The sequence below is a fragment of the Protobothrops mucrosquamatus genome, unplaced genomic scaffold, assembly GCF_001527695.2.
Source record: "Protobothrops mucrosquamatus isolate PMUCROS unplaced genomic scaffold, P.Mucros_1.0 scaffold129, whole genome shotgun sequence".
NCBI lineage: Eukaryota > Metazoa > Chordata > Lepidosauria > Squamata > Viperidae > Protobothrops > Protobothrops mucrosquamatus.
Genome location: NW_015386496.1, coordinates 1,270,690 through 1,291,483, shown reverse-complemented (window position 1 = coordinate 1,291,483; position 20,794 = coordinate 1,270,690). Strand labels below are relative to the sequence as shown.

Here is a 20,794-nt window from a genome sequence, read left to right as displayed (position 1 = left end):
AGCCAGGTGGTGGTGGTAGTAGCTGGCTCATTCCCAGAGACCCTAGAAGCAACAGCAGTGGAGGGGAGATGGCAGGCAGTTGTAGTTGTCTCATCTGTGAAAGAAGAAGGGGGAAAGAATGGGGGGAAAGAAGCCTACTGCACTGCTGTGGCAACAGCACTGTTGCAGAGCATACTGGTATTTGAAAGAGGATGCTCACCAATGGGATTGCAATGGTTGTTTCAGAGGTTTGAAACCAATAGAAGAGATCTCAGTACTGTATGCTGGTTCTATTCCATTTTGAGACCAGCATAAGAGCAAACTAGACAGAAGCTAATTCCTAGAGACTCCAATATTTCCTCAACCAGTTTCTGTCTCCATCAGAGAGAGTTACAGAAACTGTTGTTCCTGGATTGTTCATTCAAGAGAAACCAAGCAATATTGCTGAAATTTCAGCGTTCTCTTTAAATCCAGAATCTGATAGCACTTTACTGGTTAATAAGTTTTATTTTTTTTTAAAAAAATAAGCTGTTGTGAACTGCGGTTCACTCCCTCAGATGCCTTTTTGATCTGATAAAGTGAGTTACCACCGCATGAAAGCTGAGGCCTTTTAATAAAACGTGATGGTTGAAAAAGATGCTGCCAAACTCCTTGGAATTTTAGCTACCGTTCACTAAAACAACTGCAAAGCATTCTCTATAGTCTCTCTTACTTTACCAAATATATGATTTGGATCCATTTCCCTTTTTTTTTGCAGCACAACTTGTGCTCTCCAAATACAAGTCAGGAGATAAATCATAAGCAAGGCTAGCCCAAGATACTATGGTTCATGTTTGCTTTCCTTGCACCAAAACAGAGATTAATAAATTGTGGATCATTTCTTCATTTCAGTTCAAGTAGTCCCGGCAATCTTATTTCAACACTAGTAACAAGACAGTATTGGTCAGCGACCTGACTACATCAAGCTAGTTTAGAAAGTACATAGTTCTGCTTTAAGAAATAAAGAATCGAGTGTGCTCTAAGAGAGAGTATCTCTCTTTCTGCCACTGACTGCAATGTAGGGTAACCACATTGTCTAAAACAGGGGTAGGCAACCTTGGCTCTTTTATGACTCGTGGACTTCAACTCCCAGAATTCCTGAGCCAACCAAGGTTGCCTACCCCTGGTCTAAAATAAGGTTAGGTTGAACTGATTAAGTTAATGTGCTTTGTAATCACATTGCCAAACATTTCTCTTAGACCTGCTACCTTTTAAGTGATATTTATTTGCAGCTTCTCCACTAGCCTTGCCTCTGTGATCAAACAAAGTAAATGGAAGGTAATGGAAGTTGTCTTCTCTTCTGTTGTTTTGGCAAAGTGAAGGCTGGGATCCAGTACAATTACTGGATTCATAATTATGCAAGAAATACAATCTCAGCTTCTGTTTCTTGAAGATGTTTATGTTCTTCACACTTCTGGAAACTTTAAAACTTTCAGATAGATTTCAATTCATTTTCTTGCTAGCAACAATGGAACTTGGTGAGTGTTTATTACTGTTTAGGCTTGTCCAGAAACGGAATTCTGGATCAGCATGCGATATCAGCTTTTAATTTTATTTCTCTTCCCAAGTAAGTTTTTATATTTCCTATATTTATGCTTTCTATTAGTGACCATGGAATTATATTTCATGGCACAAATTCATTAAGTAAACCAGATGCAGTATGGCCATCTAAACCACAAAAGCTTTGCAAACTAGCCTCTTTAGGTTAAAGTCAGACTTTATTCATTTGTGTCATAGACAAAAATGATCACCGGATCAAAGAATACAATGTAATCATTACCAGGGCCACAAAGGATTTTGGGAAACAACTACTATGTTTCCATTTAGTCACCAAATAGTTAATGTAAAGAAGCTTGTGTTGTAATTTAACTTATTAATAAACCCTTTGGAAGTCTCAAGCAGACAGGAAGACAGAATATTTATTGGGGCTTTACAGATACAAATGAGCTGCATCTTCCTGGCAGTACATGACACAATAGACATAATGGTTGACAGTACATGACACAATAGACATAATGGTGAATGTTACACCACATAACCTGCAATGCAGCATATACCCTCTTCCTCCTTTCCTTCCTCCCCTCCCCAGCCCCCAAATGTATCTGCTTCGCAGCTTTGATTCCCTGATCCAGCTGACTACTAAATAAACACATTAAATACACAGAGAGGCCCATTATTCAAGACACTTAACTTGGAATTACATAGACAATTATACTGAATCGTTCCTTTATGGATGTGTATATAAGGGATGAAGTAACAGTAGTGCATCTTTTTTTTTTTAAGTTGAAACTTGTGAAACACATATTGCTGAAGCATTGGCTGTATTACTCACTTCACTCCTTGAAGCAACAGCTCGGTGGAGAGGAGTCAGCCACATGTTGTCCTTTGCATTGACACGGGCTCCTGAAAATCAAATGGACATCTCTTAAATACCACCTCACCCAAAACTGATGTTTGGTAAACAGAACGGCATGCAATATGGAATGCATTCCAGACCATACTGCCCTCTTTTTGGCGTTTGTTTCAAGATGGCTGCTAACAAAGGCAAAGTAACCTTGCTGACTCCCAAAAGAATCCTGGAAAGTTTGGCAGGAAAGAGAAGCAAAAAGAATTGACTTTCTGAAATTAATACCGCCTACAGAGAAAGAAAACTAGCAATAGGAAAGACTAGTGAGGCCATGGATAGAAATATCCAAAGAATAACGACTTTGAAAATGATCAAAGGCATCCCAAATGCAATCAGAGCTATTCATTTATTTATTGCCTTTATTATTTTTATAAATAACTCATGGGGGAAATCATACCTAATACTCTTTCCTCCTCTTATTTTCTCCACAAAAACAACACTGTGAGGTAGGTTGGGCCGAGTGACTGGCCCAAGGTCACCCAGCTGGCTTTTATGCCTAAGGCAGGATTAGAACTCATGGTCTCCCAGTTTCTAACCTGACACTTTTACCAAAAAATCATGAGAGGCATCTGCAGGTAAGCACTAATTGTTTGCTTGGAATGCTGTCAAAGATCAGGCAGTTCAATCACTTGCATTTTTGATACTGATGCTGCTCATACACACCCTATTCTGTAGCTATCCATACTTACAGTATACAAAAATTAAGTCCATGTGCCCTGGTCAACTGCCCTTCAAACCTGGAGCAAATGAGAAAGCGGAGAAGCAGGGAGGGAAGGTCCAGTATTTATAGCTTCACTGAGACAGCATTTTATTGCTTTATTGGATTCATTGTCTAAGACCTAAAATAAGCTGGACATTCATTCATTCATTCATTCATTCATTCATTCATTCATTCAATATCTATAACCGCCCATCTAAGTTAAGTGACTCTTTCCTATTCTACTATTAGTAGAATCCTCACTTTACTATTTTTTAAACAAAAGAACTTATCAATACTACTTATTTTCTTCATTCTACTAAAATCCTTTCCATTCTGTCAATAGGCTCTGTTTTTCCAGTTGTGTTTTCTATCTCTACTGTCCTATTGTTGTTTAATAAGATTTAAAGAGAAGATGGAAGAAATCTTTTTGTCATCAATAAGCCCAATATTCTAATATATAGTTTGGATAGAATACCTTTTCTTTTTTTCTTTTTTTAAAAAAAGGGAATTCACATTTTACTGATAGCTTGACTGCAGTCTCTGAAAAAATAAGGTGTAAATTTTCCTGGGGGCTGCTAAGCCACAAGGTTGGCAGAAATGAAACACATTTCTAAACACACCACAGAAGTGCAATAGGTGCCTATGTTAATCAGATCTGGTTTCCACATCCTCTGCCTTTGCAAATTTTCAAGGTGCTGTTTATCTAACGTAGAGAAGTTATCTGCACATCTAATTTTATTGATGTATTTTAATGTATTTTAAAAGCAACTATTCAGAATGTCTGATTAAGAATGCAACCTTTCCCACTTTAAAGTCATGCAAATCTGATATTATAGCCTTGCTGGCTCAAAGAACATGGCTCTTGTTACATGAAATTCCTCTAGACCAGGGCTTTTCAACCTTTTCACCCATTGTACCACTTTTAGGATATGGCAATATCCGAGTTCCACCAGTCGCCTAGCAAGGTGTCAAAAACTTGATGACCCATAAAAAAAGGAAAAAAGTAATGAAGTACAGGTAGTCGACCTACAACAGTTCGCTTAGTAACTGTTCAAAGTTACAATGGCACTGAAAAAAAGTGCCCCCCAAGCCACAGTGGGGCAAGACACCTGCCTGCCCACCTGGCGGCGCTCTTCCTCCTGTCCGAGGTTTTCATTGTTGTGAGCATTTCTGTTGAGGATTGGCAGTGGGGGTGGGGTGGGAGAGTGTTTGGTTTTTATTCCCCCCATCTGCTGGGTGGTTGCAGCAGGTTTTGATCACTTCACATGACCCTGGGACACTATGACCGTCATAAATATGAATCAGTTGCCAAGCATCTGAATGTAAATCACAAGACCCTGGAGATATTGTAACCTTCCAGCTGATTGGCGCTTCTTCTGGGCTCAGCAGAAGCGCCAGGATCAACGCTGAGCTCCAGCTGGAGCCTGGCGCTGATCCTGGCGCTTCCGCTGAGCCCTGATAGTCCTGCAGCTCCAGCCATCTCTCGCTTAGGCTTGTGTGGTGCTGCCACTAGTTCAGCTCATTCCCCTCCCCTGCTACCACTTTTCTAGGATGGTCACGTACCACCTGCCAGATGCCAATGTACCACAGGTGGTACCCGTACCACTGGTTGAAAAGCCTTGCTCTAGACCACTATTAGGCAACATATTTTAGTTTACAACTTCCATAAGTCTCAACCAGCAACTCTCAGGGTTCTGCCACTTGTACCTGCCCTTCAAAAACATCTGAAGAGCACAAGGTTGTCTACTGCTCCCAAAGTGTTGGGCAACAGAAGAGCATGAATCCATAAACCAAGTTCTCCTTCCTGATCATCTGGCCAATGTTCTGTAATTGACAGCACAGTATTGAATTGGGGAGAAGGGACTACGCTAATCAGAGCTTTTGTAACTCTTGGGAACCTCAGAGTAGAAGTGTCACTGTGCAGCTCACCCTTTAACAAATCTAACACAGTCCTAACCAATATTAAGCATCCTGCAGATGTGCTCAGACATTCATTTTAGCAGCTTCAAAGAGCCAAGCTTCTCTTTGAAGTTTGCTGTGCTGCTGAACACCGCATTTGGCCCACAGCTACCCAGAATCAAGCAACCTAATCTGCTCTGAATTGTGTAGCTAATAATCATATCATAACATGGTTCTTTATTAAATTTAAAGCTGTGCTGACGGGGTGATTTCATCAGGGGCACAGCAAACATGGAGGGGAGATTTATACCGCTATGAGACCGTGGCCCTTGATGGTATAAAAATTTAATCAGATACATAAATAAATTAACATTAGGGGGGAGGGGGAAGTCTCCTTCGTGCCAAAACTAAGCAAGAGCTATTTTTGACAGGACTGCAGAAAGGGGAGAAGGGTAGCCCTTCTCTTTTTGCAGCGTGCTCCTGACAGATATCTGTCTCGCCCAAACGGTTTTCAATTTTAAAAATTCCAGAAATGGCTGCTAGCCATAGAGAGCAAGCAACTTTTGGTGGGGACCTTTTGATGCTATACAGTTCAGGTATTGAAGCGCAAATCCCTGATGTGGAAACACGGGCTCTGTGAGTCGGCTATATATAAATTCAGGCAGGATTTCCAAAATCCTTTTATCCCCCACCTTGCAATCTCAATCTGACAGCTTCAACCTACATAAACAGTCACGCTGGCTACAGTTTCACTATGCTGTTTTGAGACATCTGGCTGCTGGTCTTCTGCATTAACTCTGAATAATTTTTGTTTAATGGTAACCCAGAGGCCCATTCCTGATATGTCTCAATGCAAAGGACATATGCTTTATTCATTACATGCTATGTTTATTTGTACTGCTGGTGCACCAGTTCATGTGCCACAAGACTAACTGTGAACATATTTCACCAAATGTCTCTCCTGAGCCTTGAGGGAAATTCAATGGGCCAATTCTTTTTGCAGGATCTAGCCTCCCCAACAGGATTGCTACAGGTTATAAATCCTTCTTGCATTACTTTAAATATAAAAAATGAACAGAAAAGATTTGAGGAGTTTCGCTCTCTGCTGTTTGTGCCGATCGGTATTCAACAAATCCATCCTTTATGAAGCATCATCCAAAATGTAGACCTTTTTTTTAACAAACGAAAAGGCATTAGTTTGACAGAGAGGAGTTTGCTTCCCATCATTTTGGGGCACTACAGCAAAGTAATTTATGAGTCATAACCTTGTATTACTCAAAAGGGGTACAAGCAATGATGTGCTTGATAAATAATGGCACTTCAGAGCTTTGCAAGAAGAAAGCAGCCAGAAAACACACACAAATACAAAAAGGTAGCATTGCCCAAACCTCAAAAACATGACTGGACTGTACTGCCAGCTCTAAAAGGGAAGGTGTATTTATTTATTGATATACCTATTTATTAATTAGTTATTTCATTTACTTCATTTGTGTGCCACCCATTCCCTTTGAGGGTAACTTAAATTACTACTTTAGAAGGAAGAGTCCTCTAACGTAGGTTTTTGATTTTGAAGATAGGATCCCAATGTTTTCCCCAATGTCTGCACCAATACTGAAGCACAGTACAAAGCTTGGCATCCAGAAAACATATTTCAAGCTTCCCAATGGGTTCATACTCATTATGTCCAGTGCTTTTTTTGTAAAAGCAAAAGGTGCCGGAACTCACACACATCATATAACCTGCCTTGCCTACCCTACAAGGTTCCATCCAAAAAAGGTGCCGGAACTCCGTTCTGGGCGTTCTATGACAAAAAAAGCCCTGATTATCTCCATCATCCTTACACACTATCATGGGAGAAAGGCCAGTTTTATCAATTCAGTAAAGAAGAGTCAAGGAGAAAAGCTGAGGAAAAGAGAAAAAACTGGAATGTGGATTCTTTTACAGGTAGCCCTTGACTTATGACCATTTGTTTAACAGTGGTTTGAAGTTACGATGGTGCTGGAAAAAAATGACCTATGACCCACCCTTACAGATAATCCTCATGATCATGATTTGTGATTTTCCCAGCCAGTTTCCAACAAGCAAAGTCAATAAGGGAAGCCAGATTTGCTTAACAACTGCATGGTTCACTTAACGACTATGATTTGCTTAATAATTGGATGATTTAACAATCACAGTAAGAATGTCGTAAAATCAGGTCTTCTATCTCTGGAGCTCTGCTAATACAAGTACATTCATTGTAAGGGCTACCTAATAGCAAATCAATAAAGTATTATTAAGTAGATTTGTGTGTTTTCACATACACAATTAGCTTTTGGATTTCGGTTTTGAGTATCTGCTCTTATTTGAAGACGTTTTGGCCACATATTAATTATTCAGAATGGGGAAGAAATAATTTTAACAAAAAATGTTGGTGCTCCCCCAATTATATACATTTTCTATTCCATTGCTTAATTTTCTTTATTCATTTTTCTCCTGTTATTTTATCTCCTTTGAACGACATTAAGTAGCTAGGCTCGGTAGTGAAAAAAGTAACAACTGCGCATTTTTATAAAGCTGATAGGATGTTATTAAGTTTTAAATACTACTATTTTAATTGTAAAATATAAAAAACTTTCATTTATTCAAACCTTAAAAAATAAATACAGAGCGCTGAACAGGCTCACAAGCCCTGTTTCATTCTAAAATACCCCAAAACATTTTTTTTCTTCTTAAAAAACATATGGCTTGAGTTTTGACAGCTAATAAAAATATTTTTATGCATCTGGAGGAACTATAATTAATCTGACATTGCACAAACTACCTGTCTCCACAATCAGCATTGGTACAAACGCTTTCAGATTTGGAATCTGAAACAATTGAATAAAGGCATCTAAATGTTAAAATTCCAGCCAAGATTTCTCATGTGATACCATGCTGGAACTGGAAAAAAGCTACATCTACATCAGTGTTTCTCAACCTTGACAATTTTAAGGCATGTGGACTTCAACTCCCAGAATTCCACAGCCAGCAATGCTGGCTGTGGAATTCTGGGAGTTGAAGTCCACATGCCTTAAAATTGTCAAGGTTGACTGGCTGTGGAATTCTGGGAGTTGAAGTCCACATGCCTTAAAATTGTCAAGGTTGAGAAACACTGATCTACATAAAGCAAGGATGACCAACCTGCATCTTGCCTTCTCAGATATCTTTTTGAGTCATGGTTGATCTCAGCAATGTCTGATTTTTCCCAAATTGGAAGGTTGTGAGGAGTAAAATGGGGTCTTCTTCATCTCTTAACCTTTCACTCAACTCTTAACCTTCCAAATTGGGCCTCATGGCATTATCAGCAACACACCTACAGCCTCCAAGGTCAAATATATACATTTTTAAACTGTACAGCATTCTACTGTAAGAAAATTGCCTACTTTGGCTAATGCATACTATCCAATTTCCAATGACTCTGGGAGGTTCTGCAAATAAATAACATTAAAGGGAACATTAAAAGGAATAAAACAATATAATAATAAGCAAGAACAAGGAATAAAAGGCGGCAGATTAGACAGGAACCAAAATCAAACCCGCACAATCTAAAAGGGCTTTGCAAAAAGCTTATGCAATAACCCAAGCCTTGAAGAGTGGGGACCATCCAGTTCTCGAGGGAGGTTTGTTCCAGATGGCAGGTGCTGTGCCGGATGGTATGGTTTAAACAAAGATACCCAGAGCATGCCAAATCTGCCAGATCAAATCAGCTGGGCAGATACTATGGAAGACAGAGTAACCTTGAATCACACCTGCTTGGAGACAAACTTGCAAACAAACTTGTGAAGCAGAAGTGTTACATGGGCATACCAAGGAATGCCAATGATGTTGCATTTGGGCCAGTTGAAGCTTCTGAGTAGTGTTCAAGGGAAGCCCCATGTAATACTTGTTTACTCTGAATTTTACAAAATTCCCTTTAAAATCTAATTTTAAGAAAAGGCTCCAGCAAAGAAAACTGCTGTTTGGTGCACTCTTTTCAATATCTCTTTTCTCAGTCTCCCCACCACTTTCCCTACCCCCACCACCACTTCCAGTCTTTATTCCAGGAGCTCAATAGTTACCTAGACTTTTCGGGGCAGTTGTCTGGATTACAATGCCCACTTAGATCTAATACGTTAAAGAAACATTTTCTTGTATTGTTAAAAAACCGTGTGTTTCCTATTTCTGACTTGTTTTGATTACAAGCCTGTTTTGATTACAAACCAGAAGCACTCAGACTTGTACACTGGAAACAAATGGTTGTCTTCTTTTTACGTGATAATGGAACATTCCTTATTTTTTAGACATACTGTAGGTAGCGTACAAAATTCTGGACCTCTAGAAAGGATCTAGAATTAGTGATATTGGAAAGGGGATAGTCATTTATTAAGAGTTAAATGCCATCAGAAATATTTGGCTGGCACCTATTACTTGAATAGGGCAAGAAACAATTGTCTCAAAGCCTACTCTTTAACCAGGTGATTGCAACCTTATGCCCACTAGATGTGCTGGCAACAATTCCATAAACCCCCACCTAAGGGAGCCACAATAGCTCAGAGTAATGTAATCAGTAATCCAAACTCCAATATTGCAAAAAGCTGCTTTCAGAACCACAGTGTTTTTTAAGGCATTCCAGCAACAGAGAATATAGCCAACTTTTCAAAGTGATTTAAGTAAAATAAGCTTTCCACTGAGTCCTTCATAACACCAAATTCAGTCTTTATATTAGGTTATGAAAAAATAGCATTACTGTTCATTTTTTAAAGTTATATGGCTAACACTCTGGCATTAATAAGTAATCAGCTACAAAAACCATTATTGTGAGCCAAAGCAGTATTTGAGAGAAACTTAACATTTGACAGTGCCAAGTTGCTACAGATTGAACATGGAAAAAGTAGTATTTAGAATACTTTCAACAAAAAAAGTAACTTTGTGCACTTACAAACCCAGACATATCATGCAGCCTTTCTTAACCATGGTGCCCTTCACATATTCAATTCTAGTAAATCCCAGCTGGTGTGGAAGTTGAAATTCAATATATATGGAGGGTACAAAGCTGGGAAAGGCTGATGGAGCAACTGATGTATTACATATACATTATTAAACCTCTTAGTTTGCATTACAAAATGAAGTATTTAACTCTGTAGCATTTATGAGCATTTCAATCATTTTGCATTCATAATTGCCAAACAGAAAAGATACATACCGGATAAGATGAGGAGTTCAATAATCTCTGCATCTCCCAAGAAAGCAGCAACATGAAGCGGGGTGCGCTTCTCCGTGTCCTAAAAAAAAAGAAAAGTGATGGTAAAAAAAAGGCTATTGTAGATCTTGTGCCATATGAACTAGAAGGCTAAGACCATAACTTTATAGTAGTGTAGACTGTTTTTTGAAAGGGAGAGGGGGGTGCCTTTGAGTTGGTGTTGACTCCTGGCAACTATTTGGTTTAGCCCCTGAAGTTTTCTTCGCAAAGTTTTTGGAAGTGGTTTCCTAGGCTGAGAGCGGCCCAAAGTCACCCACTCAAAAGTTTAGCCTGGTGCCTTAAACACTGCATCAAACTGACTTTTTCTGTAGGCTTTAGGTCTGTGGAAAAAGAAAGGTTAGGTCTTATTTACTCTTCAAAATCAATACCGAATGGCAGGTAGAGACTTCTATGCCACACTTTCTCTTGTTCTAACCGCCCTTACCTCCCTTAGCAATAGTACCAAATAATCGGCATCATAATGACAACTTCCCTATGTGAGATACTGGTATTTGTTACCCCTACAGTACTGACTTGAGGACCAAGAAAGACCTTCGGAAATTGTCTTATTATTTTATAAACAATGGATTACGCAAAGTGATATGGCATTGCTACTGGGATAGGAGTGAGGAAGTTGGGTCTATGCAGCCAAACTTTAGAAAGTCAGTGACTTCCCATCCTCCTTCCCCTTAGTTCATTAATTGAAATCATATTCAGATTTTCTTTCCTTGGGCTTCTTATATGTTGTTATACTGTTGGGATTGTACATTTTGATCTAAAACAGTGGATTTGGGGGAAGATTAATCTGCAAATCAGATAACACATTTGTAATTACTGCAGGTATATGTTGTATTCCTGATATTGTTTTATCTACTTAAGACTTTAAGCATAAAGATAAAAGACATGTAGTTTATACTTTGGGGGCTGCATATGAATTCAAGTTGCCATCTGGATTTTAATTAGTTAATGATGGCTGGTATCTCATCAAAGTTTAAGGTTATTAAATACAAAAATGCACTTATTGTTAATTTTCCTTATAGAAACAATACATTTGCAATTAATGTAACAAAAAACAGACAATGTAATGATACTTAAATTTATGAACTGCTACTTGAAAGTTTAAAAGAGAATAATATCTATGCGTTGTGTACCATCCATTTTTTATTTTGTTGCTGTTCTTTCTTGCACATTAAAAGTTTTTTTTAAAAAAAACCAGACTCCTTATTCTTATTGTTCCATTTTTCCAAAATGATGTAACAGTCCCAGAATGGGTAGAATTTAGTTTGTGGCCCATTCTCTCTCTTGCAGGTAGCATCTATTTGGATGCTACAAGAACGGTTTGGTGGGACTAATGTTCGCCTATATAGAGTACCTTGTTTGTTAGTGAACCTGAGATGAAGCTGTAAGGTAGATGTTTATATGGGTCCCACAGTTTTTTCCACTGTGAGGCTTTTGATTTAAGCTCTTGAAATATTCCACTTGAACTATTAGTATCCAGGTCTGGTTTCAATTCTCAGGGGGCAGAACTTAGGAGTATTTTTGTATTATTTTGCAAAATGGTACAAAGCTTTTTGTGCATGGAGGCCAAATTTGGAAACAACACTATATTAAAGTAATATCTATATCATGTTGTTGGGGATGGTAGAAACTGAGAAATTGGAATGATTTGTAAATACTATCTTTTTAAAATAAGAAAGCACCTGCCTTATACTCTGTAAATAACGGGCATATGGTGACTTAGGCAGCTACCCCATAAAATGAGCTTGTTATGTACGTTTGGATCCAAATGAAAGTAGTGTCTCTATGTGTGTGTTGTGGTCTATGAACTGCTATGAGGTCTATCTCGTTCCCCTCCTGTCTTTAATCCTAAAACCGCCTTTCCCTATAGTGCTAATACTACTAACAATTCATGTGTATTTCCATGGTGAGTGACCAGCACTCCAGTATTTGGTTTTTTCATATTTATCTACACTGGAATTTCTAAACGAGTGCTGTCTGCAGGTTTTGTCACCTATTTGGCAATATGTCCTCCATGCCCCCAGTCTGAAGTAGGTCCTCTCTCCAGATGTTATTATTGTCTACCTGTTTGCCTTCTGCTTTGTGTCCAATCGGGACAACTCCTCTGAAGGTAAAGGCAAGGGGAAAGGAGCCACTCCCTGCTGTTTCTTTTACCGATTTATGCCACTATTTATTCATTTATTTAAAAGATTTATGCAAATGCCCATCTTGTAAAGCACAATTCTGGATGCCTCCAGAATAAAACCAAAGGCAAGAAAAACAAGAAAACTAGGCGTCTCATAATATCCAGTCCATTACACCATACAGTTCTCTGGGTCCTACCTCACCTTCTTCTAGTGCCTGGTTTTGTTTTGTTTTTTGTGTGTTTGGAAAGCACTAGAAGAAAACAGTATTAGAAGCTACTATTAAACAAGCAAATCCAAAATTTCTCAGTGTGTCTCCTAGCCTTAATATAGAATAGGCTTCATTTATCTTGTCATTGTTAACGTATCTCACTGATACGGTTTTAAAAATTAAGTCTAACCTTCTGAAATTATCCGGAAACATCTTACACTGCATCACTGCAGAACTTCTATACCAAAATAAGCACCACCCTTAAATCTACCATCTGGGGCTTTCTTGAATCACAGAGCTCAAAGTAGAAACTACAAAGGTAGCAATTAGCTAGAAGCAGATATTCTGAGTTTCATTCAAGTTGCAGCAAATTTACTGTAGACCATATTTTAGGAATATGTGGACATCCTAGATATAGCATTAAGCTCAAATAAAATTAAAACACTTCAATCAAAGATTTCCTCAAGTTGCCCTTGACTCTTGATGATGATATGTCTGTGTTTTCTTGCCAACAATATAGAAATGTTTTATGTTGCCTTCCTTCTCATTTCTTCCCAATGTAGCCTACAGAGCTGGCATTTCCTGATAACCTTTTATTAATCTTTATAATCCTACTTGGCTTTTTCACTATTAGTTAAAATAGGCCAGATATTCAAGAATGAATGGCAACTGGAGATCGATTAGCAATATGTAGAAGTTATCAAGTTCTATACCAAAGGACAGAAAAAACAAATATCAGGGCTCATATATTGAAGACATCTGTTCCTTTATAAATATTTTGAAAGATTCTAGTTTAAATAAATAATTGAATATAAGAAAGTTGACTACAGAGGAAGGTCAGTTCACCTTGTTAAGATAAGCATGGTATGTTTTAAGCACAGGTCTTAAACAAACTAAAAAAAATTGGCCCAAAACAATAGCTACATTAAACAATGCCAAGAATATATTTGTGGAATGAGAATTAAGATTAATTTGTTTTTTTACTTCATTCTTCAGTAAAAGTATTTTGCATTGTTGTATAAGTTAATGCTAAAAAAAGCAGACTGGTACATGAGGAAGATAACTTTTGCTGAGAAAATCATAAGAACAATGAACGGACAACTGCATATAGGTATTGTTCAATCATTTAAACATATCTTCCTTAATCTAATTTAACCTAAATGTGTTGGACTAGAATATTGATCATTAAGGAATTATGGGAACTGGAATCCAACTAAAGTGGAGAGCAGTAAATTGTCATCAGCCATTCAGTCGTGTCTGTCCCTTGACCACTGTATAGATTAACACTCTCCATGCCCCTCTGTCTCGTACCGCCACCTTCAGATCCACCACAGTCATCCCAGTGTCATCTTTAATAGTATCCAGCCAGCGGGCACTAAATTGTGAAAAGTTATTATTTACATGGATTTTTAATTATTCTATAATAATGTGAAAATAATCAATTTTCCAACTTTGCCAAGAAAGCTGAATGCACTTCTCAAAAGCAGGGAAAACAAAAACACTAACATACTGACTGCATTTTTTTTAAGTGATGGTTCAAGCAGGATCAAATAAGTCTATCGTTAGCGTTTACCAATTAGGGAAGTATGTCTACATATGTGCATAAGAGTTACGAAAATACTTTGACACTGTTACTAACAGAACACAGCCAAAATACCAGTAGAAGAGAATTCAGTCAAAATAATTTTAGGGGCTGGATCACAGCTCCAAAACATGAAACCTACCTGCTCTAAATTCAGGACACAAAATGGCTCAATCTCAAAATTGGTCCATCCATCTTAAAATATTGAAAAAAATCCTATAAACCCTTACACTAAATGCCAATTCATGGCAGCTTCATATTCCCTCAGGCTCAGGATAACTGAATAGATCCTCATAAGATGCAATGGATTTCAGACTGTGCAAAGAATAAATAAGAAAAGCAACTTGTCAATATAACAAACTTATTAATTATAGCCGTGAAATATTACCTTTCACTGAAATGTAGATATCCAATAATGGGAACCAGCCAGGTCTCTAAACTATTGTTAGATCAAGCACATATATTTGTGCTGTATAAATTCAGTATGAGGAATTCTAAGTCCCCTTATTCCCTGTGGATAGTTAGCCTATGAAATCACATGCAGGAACACTGGGTTTACAACCAGTACCATAAAGTAAAAGATACAGAGAGGAAATACCTTGAAGAAAAAATAGAGCAATCAACATATCTGAATTAGCAAGACCAACCTGAACCAAGTAAATCCATAATGAAACACTCCCTATTTATGCCCACATATAATCATACTATATTTCTACACATATTCACATTAGGAAAGGAAACAAATGCTGTATCTATTCTTTTTACATTCTGCAGCCAAGACCATTATCATTGTAGGAAGCCCAAAATCACACCTTACTGATTCTGAGAATTACAACCCAACACCAGTTCTTCATCAGTAAAAAGTTAGATGTTTTTTCACATAGGTGAAAACACAGCAAACTGCACTGACTATGCAGTAAGAAAGAGACTGTTAGAAAACCCTAAAATAAATTACACATAATGGCCAGGATCACTCAAATAGAAGTCTCATACACACACACAAACACAAATTACAATGTAATCCTCTACTCACACTTTTTAGTAATGACCTAATTTTGTGTTTAATATTAAATATTAGGTCCATGAGCTTTTGCAATCCCTAAGCAAGACTTAACTGCTGTACATCTAGAAAGAGAAATGGTTTCACTCCTCACAATAAGACTTAATGTGCTTTGTTTGGTTTTCAGGTATTCTGAACAAAGTTGCTATGGTTTATTCACCAGCCCCTGCTTAAAATATTTTTATTTTATTTTATTTATTTTATTAAATTTATATGGCACCCGTCTCACTCTACAAAGCAACTCTGGGCAGCATATAAAATATATTTTGTAAAACCAGTATTACATATTAATTCCATTTTTCCTGACTTCTGAATTGCATGTTGTGGCTGTTGTTCAGTCAGTCAGTTCAAATTGTTATAGTCACATACTGTCAGGGAATCTATGACATTAATAATTAGTGTGATGTCTCTATAGTTTAACATTTTGTCTAGATCTGTCGTATTTTTTGCTCAAGTAGCAGATGTCTTTGCATTTCATAGCTTTAGTCACCATCCTTGTGAAGTTTTGAGCCCACTTTTTCATTACTTCAACTTCACCTCTTCTTGTTTCCATTTTATTGGCATTGCCTGACATAACCTTAAGGATTTTTTAAATAACAGGTAATTGACCAACCTTTGTACTCTCTTCTCTTACCTTTAATAATGTATAATTATTATAATTTATAATTTAGTCTTCTTCATTTCTTGCTATCAAGGTGGTATCATTAAAATATCCAAAACTATTAATGTTTCTCCTAGCAGTTTTAATTTAAATTCTCTTTCTTCTAGTCCAGCTTTTTAAAGATACATTCTGCACATAAGTTAAATAAATATAACTACATAACCTTGACAACTTCTTTCATTATTGTTAACTATTTTGTGCTTTAAAATAAACTTAGGCTGTAAAATAAATCAGAATCACTGACTTGTTAAACAGCTAGTAGAATTTGTTCTAAGCTCCTACTCCTAGTCCTTACTAATAAGAATAGTAAGGAATTCAACAATCATAAATATGCTATTTCTCTACCTGACCCCACAAAAGAGAAATCATAGGAAACACACATGCTCTGAGAGCTTTAGCTTATCTACAAATGTCGTATTATTTAAAGTTTGAAAAGTATATTTAGTATATTTTCATACAAAGAATAAAAGATACTTTAAATATAAGATGGCAGTTTTATCTATTAATCCATCCATGTTTTTAAATTCTGTTTTATTATATGCTATGTAGCAAAATTATATTGTGTTTATTTTATTTTCATTAACTGCAGAAGACCTGTGTAATAGGAGTTCTATTGCCATTAAAAATTCATTGCCAAACCAAACCCTGAATCCTTCTATTCACCCAGCTTTACAAATATCTAAAGTGAGAGAAAACATGCATGAACTCATCAGGATTCATTTGCTTTATTCCAGATCAGGACTGGAGAACAACCTAGATGTTTAAATGCAAGCTAATCTAAATAACAAGCAATTACCCGTTTTATTTGCTCTTTCTTGAATAAAGAAACTTAAAAGAGAACCACCAAGTATATCTTTTCAAGAAAGGCAATTCTATCACTTTCAGTTGGAATCACACACCCCCAACCCCCCCCCCCCAAGGTACTGCTATGTAGCCCCATCATGAGAGGGGAGAAGCATATGTCAAGAATATACAATGCCAGCAGAGTCATCCAAGATATGATAGTCATCCCAACTACCTATCTAAAGCAAGCAGGTGCCTATATTGGTCAGTAACTAAATGGAAAGATGCTGGAGGCAGAAGATCATTTTAATGACAAAGAGTAAGGCATCATTTCATATTGCAATACAGAAAGCAATGGTAAACTGTTCCTATTATACCAATATTTTACAAGAAGACCACGTGAATGCAAATTATAAAATGATTGGTGATCATCAGTGCCTGATGATGGCCCCACCTCATAATGCATGGTATTCAGCATGCTTCTGAGGAAGAGCTGAGAATCTCTCGGAATACTAATGGTGATTATGACTTAGTCATATTAAAGCCTTCAGGCCATCTAGTTATTGATGTTGCCATACAGAACATCTTTATACATGGACATTACCAAACAGAGTACACAGAGGTATCAAATTGTCCACATTAATGGCACAAGGAATAGAAAGTACTCAATTATAAGAGCAAACACAGTCAGAGGCTGATTGTGGAATGGATCATAAATTGCTCAGGTGAAAATTCCAAGTTAAACTAACAGCAGAAGAAAGCCAACCACCTTCCCTGATGTAATCTTGAGCACACTCCCATTACTTTCAAGGAGAACATCAGGGATCACTTTGAAATCCCAAACCTCATTGACAGGGAGCCAATGGAACTCTGAAATGGACTTAAAGTGGTTAAGGATGAATGTAAAAAGAGACTAATAAAAGGAGAGGGAAAATGTGACAATGGGTGTGCTATTTGAAGATTTGAAGAACCAGGTTGAGGACAGATCCTCCTAAAGAAAATCTCTCTATATGGTCCCTAAGAGTCAACACTGATTTGATGGCAATTAATCCATGTAGTTTGAATAAATACTGTTAACAGAAACTGTGTTTATCTTGCATACAATCAAAGTGTCCCACAAATGTCTTAAAGATCTGATACTTTTAATGTGTCACAAAGCCTTTGTATTTTTGTTAAATTTGCCTGCCCTCTGGAATTTTTTCCTTACGCTATTAGTTGTATCTCACAAAAAATGCAGTTTTACACATCATCATAGTCTTTTAAATAAATGCCTTGCAAATTTTGTAGTCTTAGTAACAAACACATCATCTTGCCCCAGACAGCAGTTACTATCTTTGAAATGTTAGTATTTACTGTTTAGCTGATGACTAACCACCTCACCATAAAAATGTTATTGCAGTGGATTATAAAAACAACATGCTAAGCAGCAGCAAAAACAAACAAACAAACAAAAAAGCACTTCCATGAAGAATGTAAGAAGAGAACACTGGGGGCCATCCATAGAGGATGGGAGCAGAACTGCTCGATTCTATTTCCAAGCACAAGGTCACAAGGTTCAGTATTGGAATACCTTTATGAGCTTAGCATGTATTAAGTGAACAAAAATTATTTGTGGTAGTTTACCAAATCACAATTGTACTTTAAAGGTAAGAGGCAGAGAAAATTATTCTGAAAGATTCTTGTCTTTGCTATGAATCTTGTCTCACCTCCACCAGACATTTTCTCCCTATTGATGAAACACCAACAGAATTAGAAAAGAAACGTATGAAGTTCCTTACCAACGCATTAACATCTTCAGTTTTGTAGATTAATATACGTATCTCATCAGGATCGCCATTGAAAATTGCTTGGACCAGCGGTGGCTAAAGAGATAAAAACAGGAGGGAGGGTGGTGGTAGAAAGAGAGGTAAATGTATTTATTGAAGAGATTCTACAATCAACAAATGTTCAAACTGTTGCATACATAGAAACAACTGAGCTTTCTTGAACAGCCTTCTTTCGTAGAAAAAAAAGGCACCTTGATGAAGCTGATGGTACAGTCTTAGAAACACAGACACATTCAACCTCTTAATAAGGACAAATTATTTTGGTTCTCCAAATTCTATAAATAAGGTTATCTCAAATTCATTCCAGAATAAAAGTAATGGATACTTGTACTGTACATACAAGACTTTCAAGCGACATAAATGTTGGGCTCAATTGTGTTTGTAACTCAGGGACTACCTGTATAAGGAACAATTTTTCCCAGATTCTATTTTTTCCAGATTCTTGGTTGGGATTATAGTTTTAGTTTTAAATGATATTATGGCTTTTCTTGGGGACTGTAGCTTTAAAATAAATATTTTTTTACAATATTATATGCCCATATTTTGGATGTCATCTGAAGTGATGTTATTTGACATTTAAAAAGACTGACTCTTTTTATGTTTCCTGACCAAAATAAAGATTGACTATACTTGTACAGAAATAAATAGAGGTTTATTTTTTTGCTTCCTGCACTATTTTTGGGCAGAGACTTGGTTTCAAAATGGCTAATATCCATTTTTATTTTTATAACTAAACTATTGCCCTCAGGATCACTGTTTCCAGGTGAACCAGAGGCCACTTCCTGTAATGCCCTGGAATCTGGCCATTTTCCTATCCTAGAAAATTACAACAAAATAACTTACATTTTCAAATGTATCAGATAGGGCTTTGACAACAAGCACTTAAAAATGTGTGTTATTCCTGGAAAGAAAAATATCGAAAGCATATTCCGTTCTGAACCATTTCTTTTGGAATGATATCCCCCACCAAAAATCCCTTAGTTTTGTGGTACTCTAAATATATAGAGCTATAAATTAAAATGACATAATTATTCATTCAACAAATGTTTTACTTTTAAAACATACAAATAAAGGTGAAAAAGCTGGAGCACTAAAAAAAAACAGCTCCAATAAAAAATCAAAGACAAGAACAGGGGGAACAAAGGTTCCAGATCAGGTCTTTCTGCCTCCTTTCCAAAGTTTCATGGGGAGTCCAAACAACAAAATAATTATTACACTGTTCCTCAACTTCCTTTAACCTTACATACAGTATGCAAAACATTAAAGGAGAGAAAAATGCCTTTTAATTAGTAATTAAATGACCAAGATGAATTTTGAACAGTAACAGAGTCAGCAGAAATAATCACACTCTCCATTCACATAAACATAGGCTAATAATTTGCATAGACCCATCCTGAAGATTAATTTCTTTTTTTACCAGGCAGAGGCCCTTTCCCCACAGCATATACATGTCCTGGCAGCATCTTTTCTTCTGAAATATCCTTACATTATTGCTGTCATCTTTTCCATTCCTCATGAGTTGGACAGATTTAAGACATCACAAATGCTTGCACAAGGACTAGTTCGTTAGGTTCAAGGTGGTGACACACAAACTGAGACACAAATTACTTTTAATCATTCTTTTGTAATCTATCATAGGTGAGCCCTTGGCTGTTGCATTCCCAGAAGCACCACCAATCTGGTAAAGGATAAGTAACATTGTGTCCTACAGTATTAGAAAGGCTGTTGCTGAAGATAAACCTTATTTTTTTTTAAAAAAAGCTTTAATTCCCAGGAAAGACATGTTTATTCCCGATCCACTGCCTGTGGTTAAACTTCCAACTTGGAAGTTTCTATTGAAGGAAAAATGGAACAAATACTTCATAGACACTCCTGTGTCTATGAAGCCATTCGACAAGAATTTGAGACAGTTGTTACAGCTCACACCTGCTTCTTCAGTGCACATGTTGGTACTCAAGGGGCTCTTTCTAGCTCTCACCTTACAGGAACAACCTACCCAACTGACTGTCCCTCCTAGAGCAAACCATTACACTACACTGGGGCTCCTTTGATTCAGATAAGGCAGTGGTGGGATTCAAATATGTGAACAACTGGTTCTCTGTGTGGATGCTGCTTCCGGAAATCCATTCTGGGCCTGGGCAACAAAAAATTAGCTACCAGTTCTGCTGAAGTGGTGCGAACCGGCGGAATCCCGCCACTCAGATAAGGCCCCTGGACTCTGTTCAGCCCTTTCATGGGTCCAGAGTGAAGATCACTTGGGAGGGTGA

General features: G+C 37.3%; 1 protein-coding gene across 4 annotated transcripts in view; it reads right to left on the bottom strand.

Moving 5' to 3' along the window:
• The window catches only part of ANKRD44 (ankyrin repeat domain 44), a 79,864-nt gene extending 61,283 nt beyond the window's left edge, over nt 1–18,581 (bottom strand). For all 4 annotated transcript variants that reach the window (XM_029283550.1, XM_015813043.1, XM_029283548.1 and 1 more), the window contains exons 1-3: nt 18,480–18,581; nt 10,228–10,306; nt 2,351–2,421 (exon numbers count right to left, since the gene is read on the bottom strand). In XM_029283550.1, coding sequence (XP_029139383.1) covers nt 2,351–2,395 — 45 coding nt within the window. In that variant the 5' untranslated portion in view covers nt 2,396–2,421; nt 10,228–10,306; nt 18,480–18,581. The remainder of the gene's footprint in view (nt 1–2,350; nt 2,422–10,227; nt 10,307–18,479) is intronic.
• Between the last annotated feature and the right edge of the window lie 2,213 nt (nt 18,582–20,794).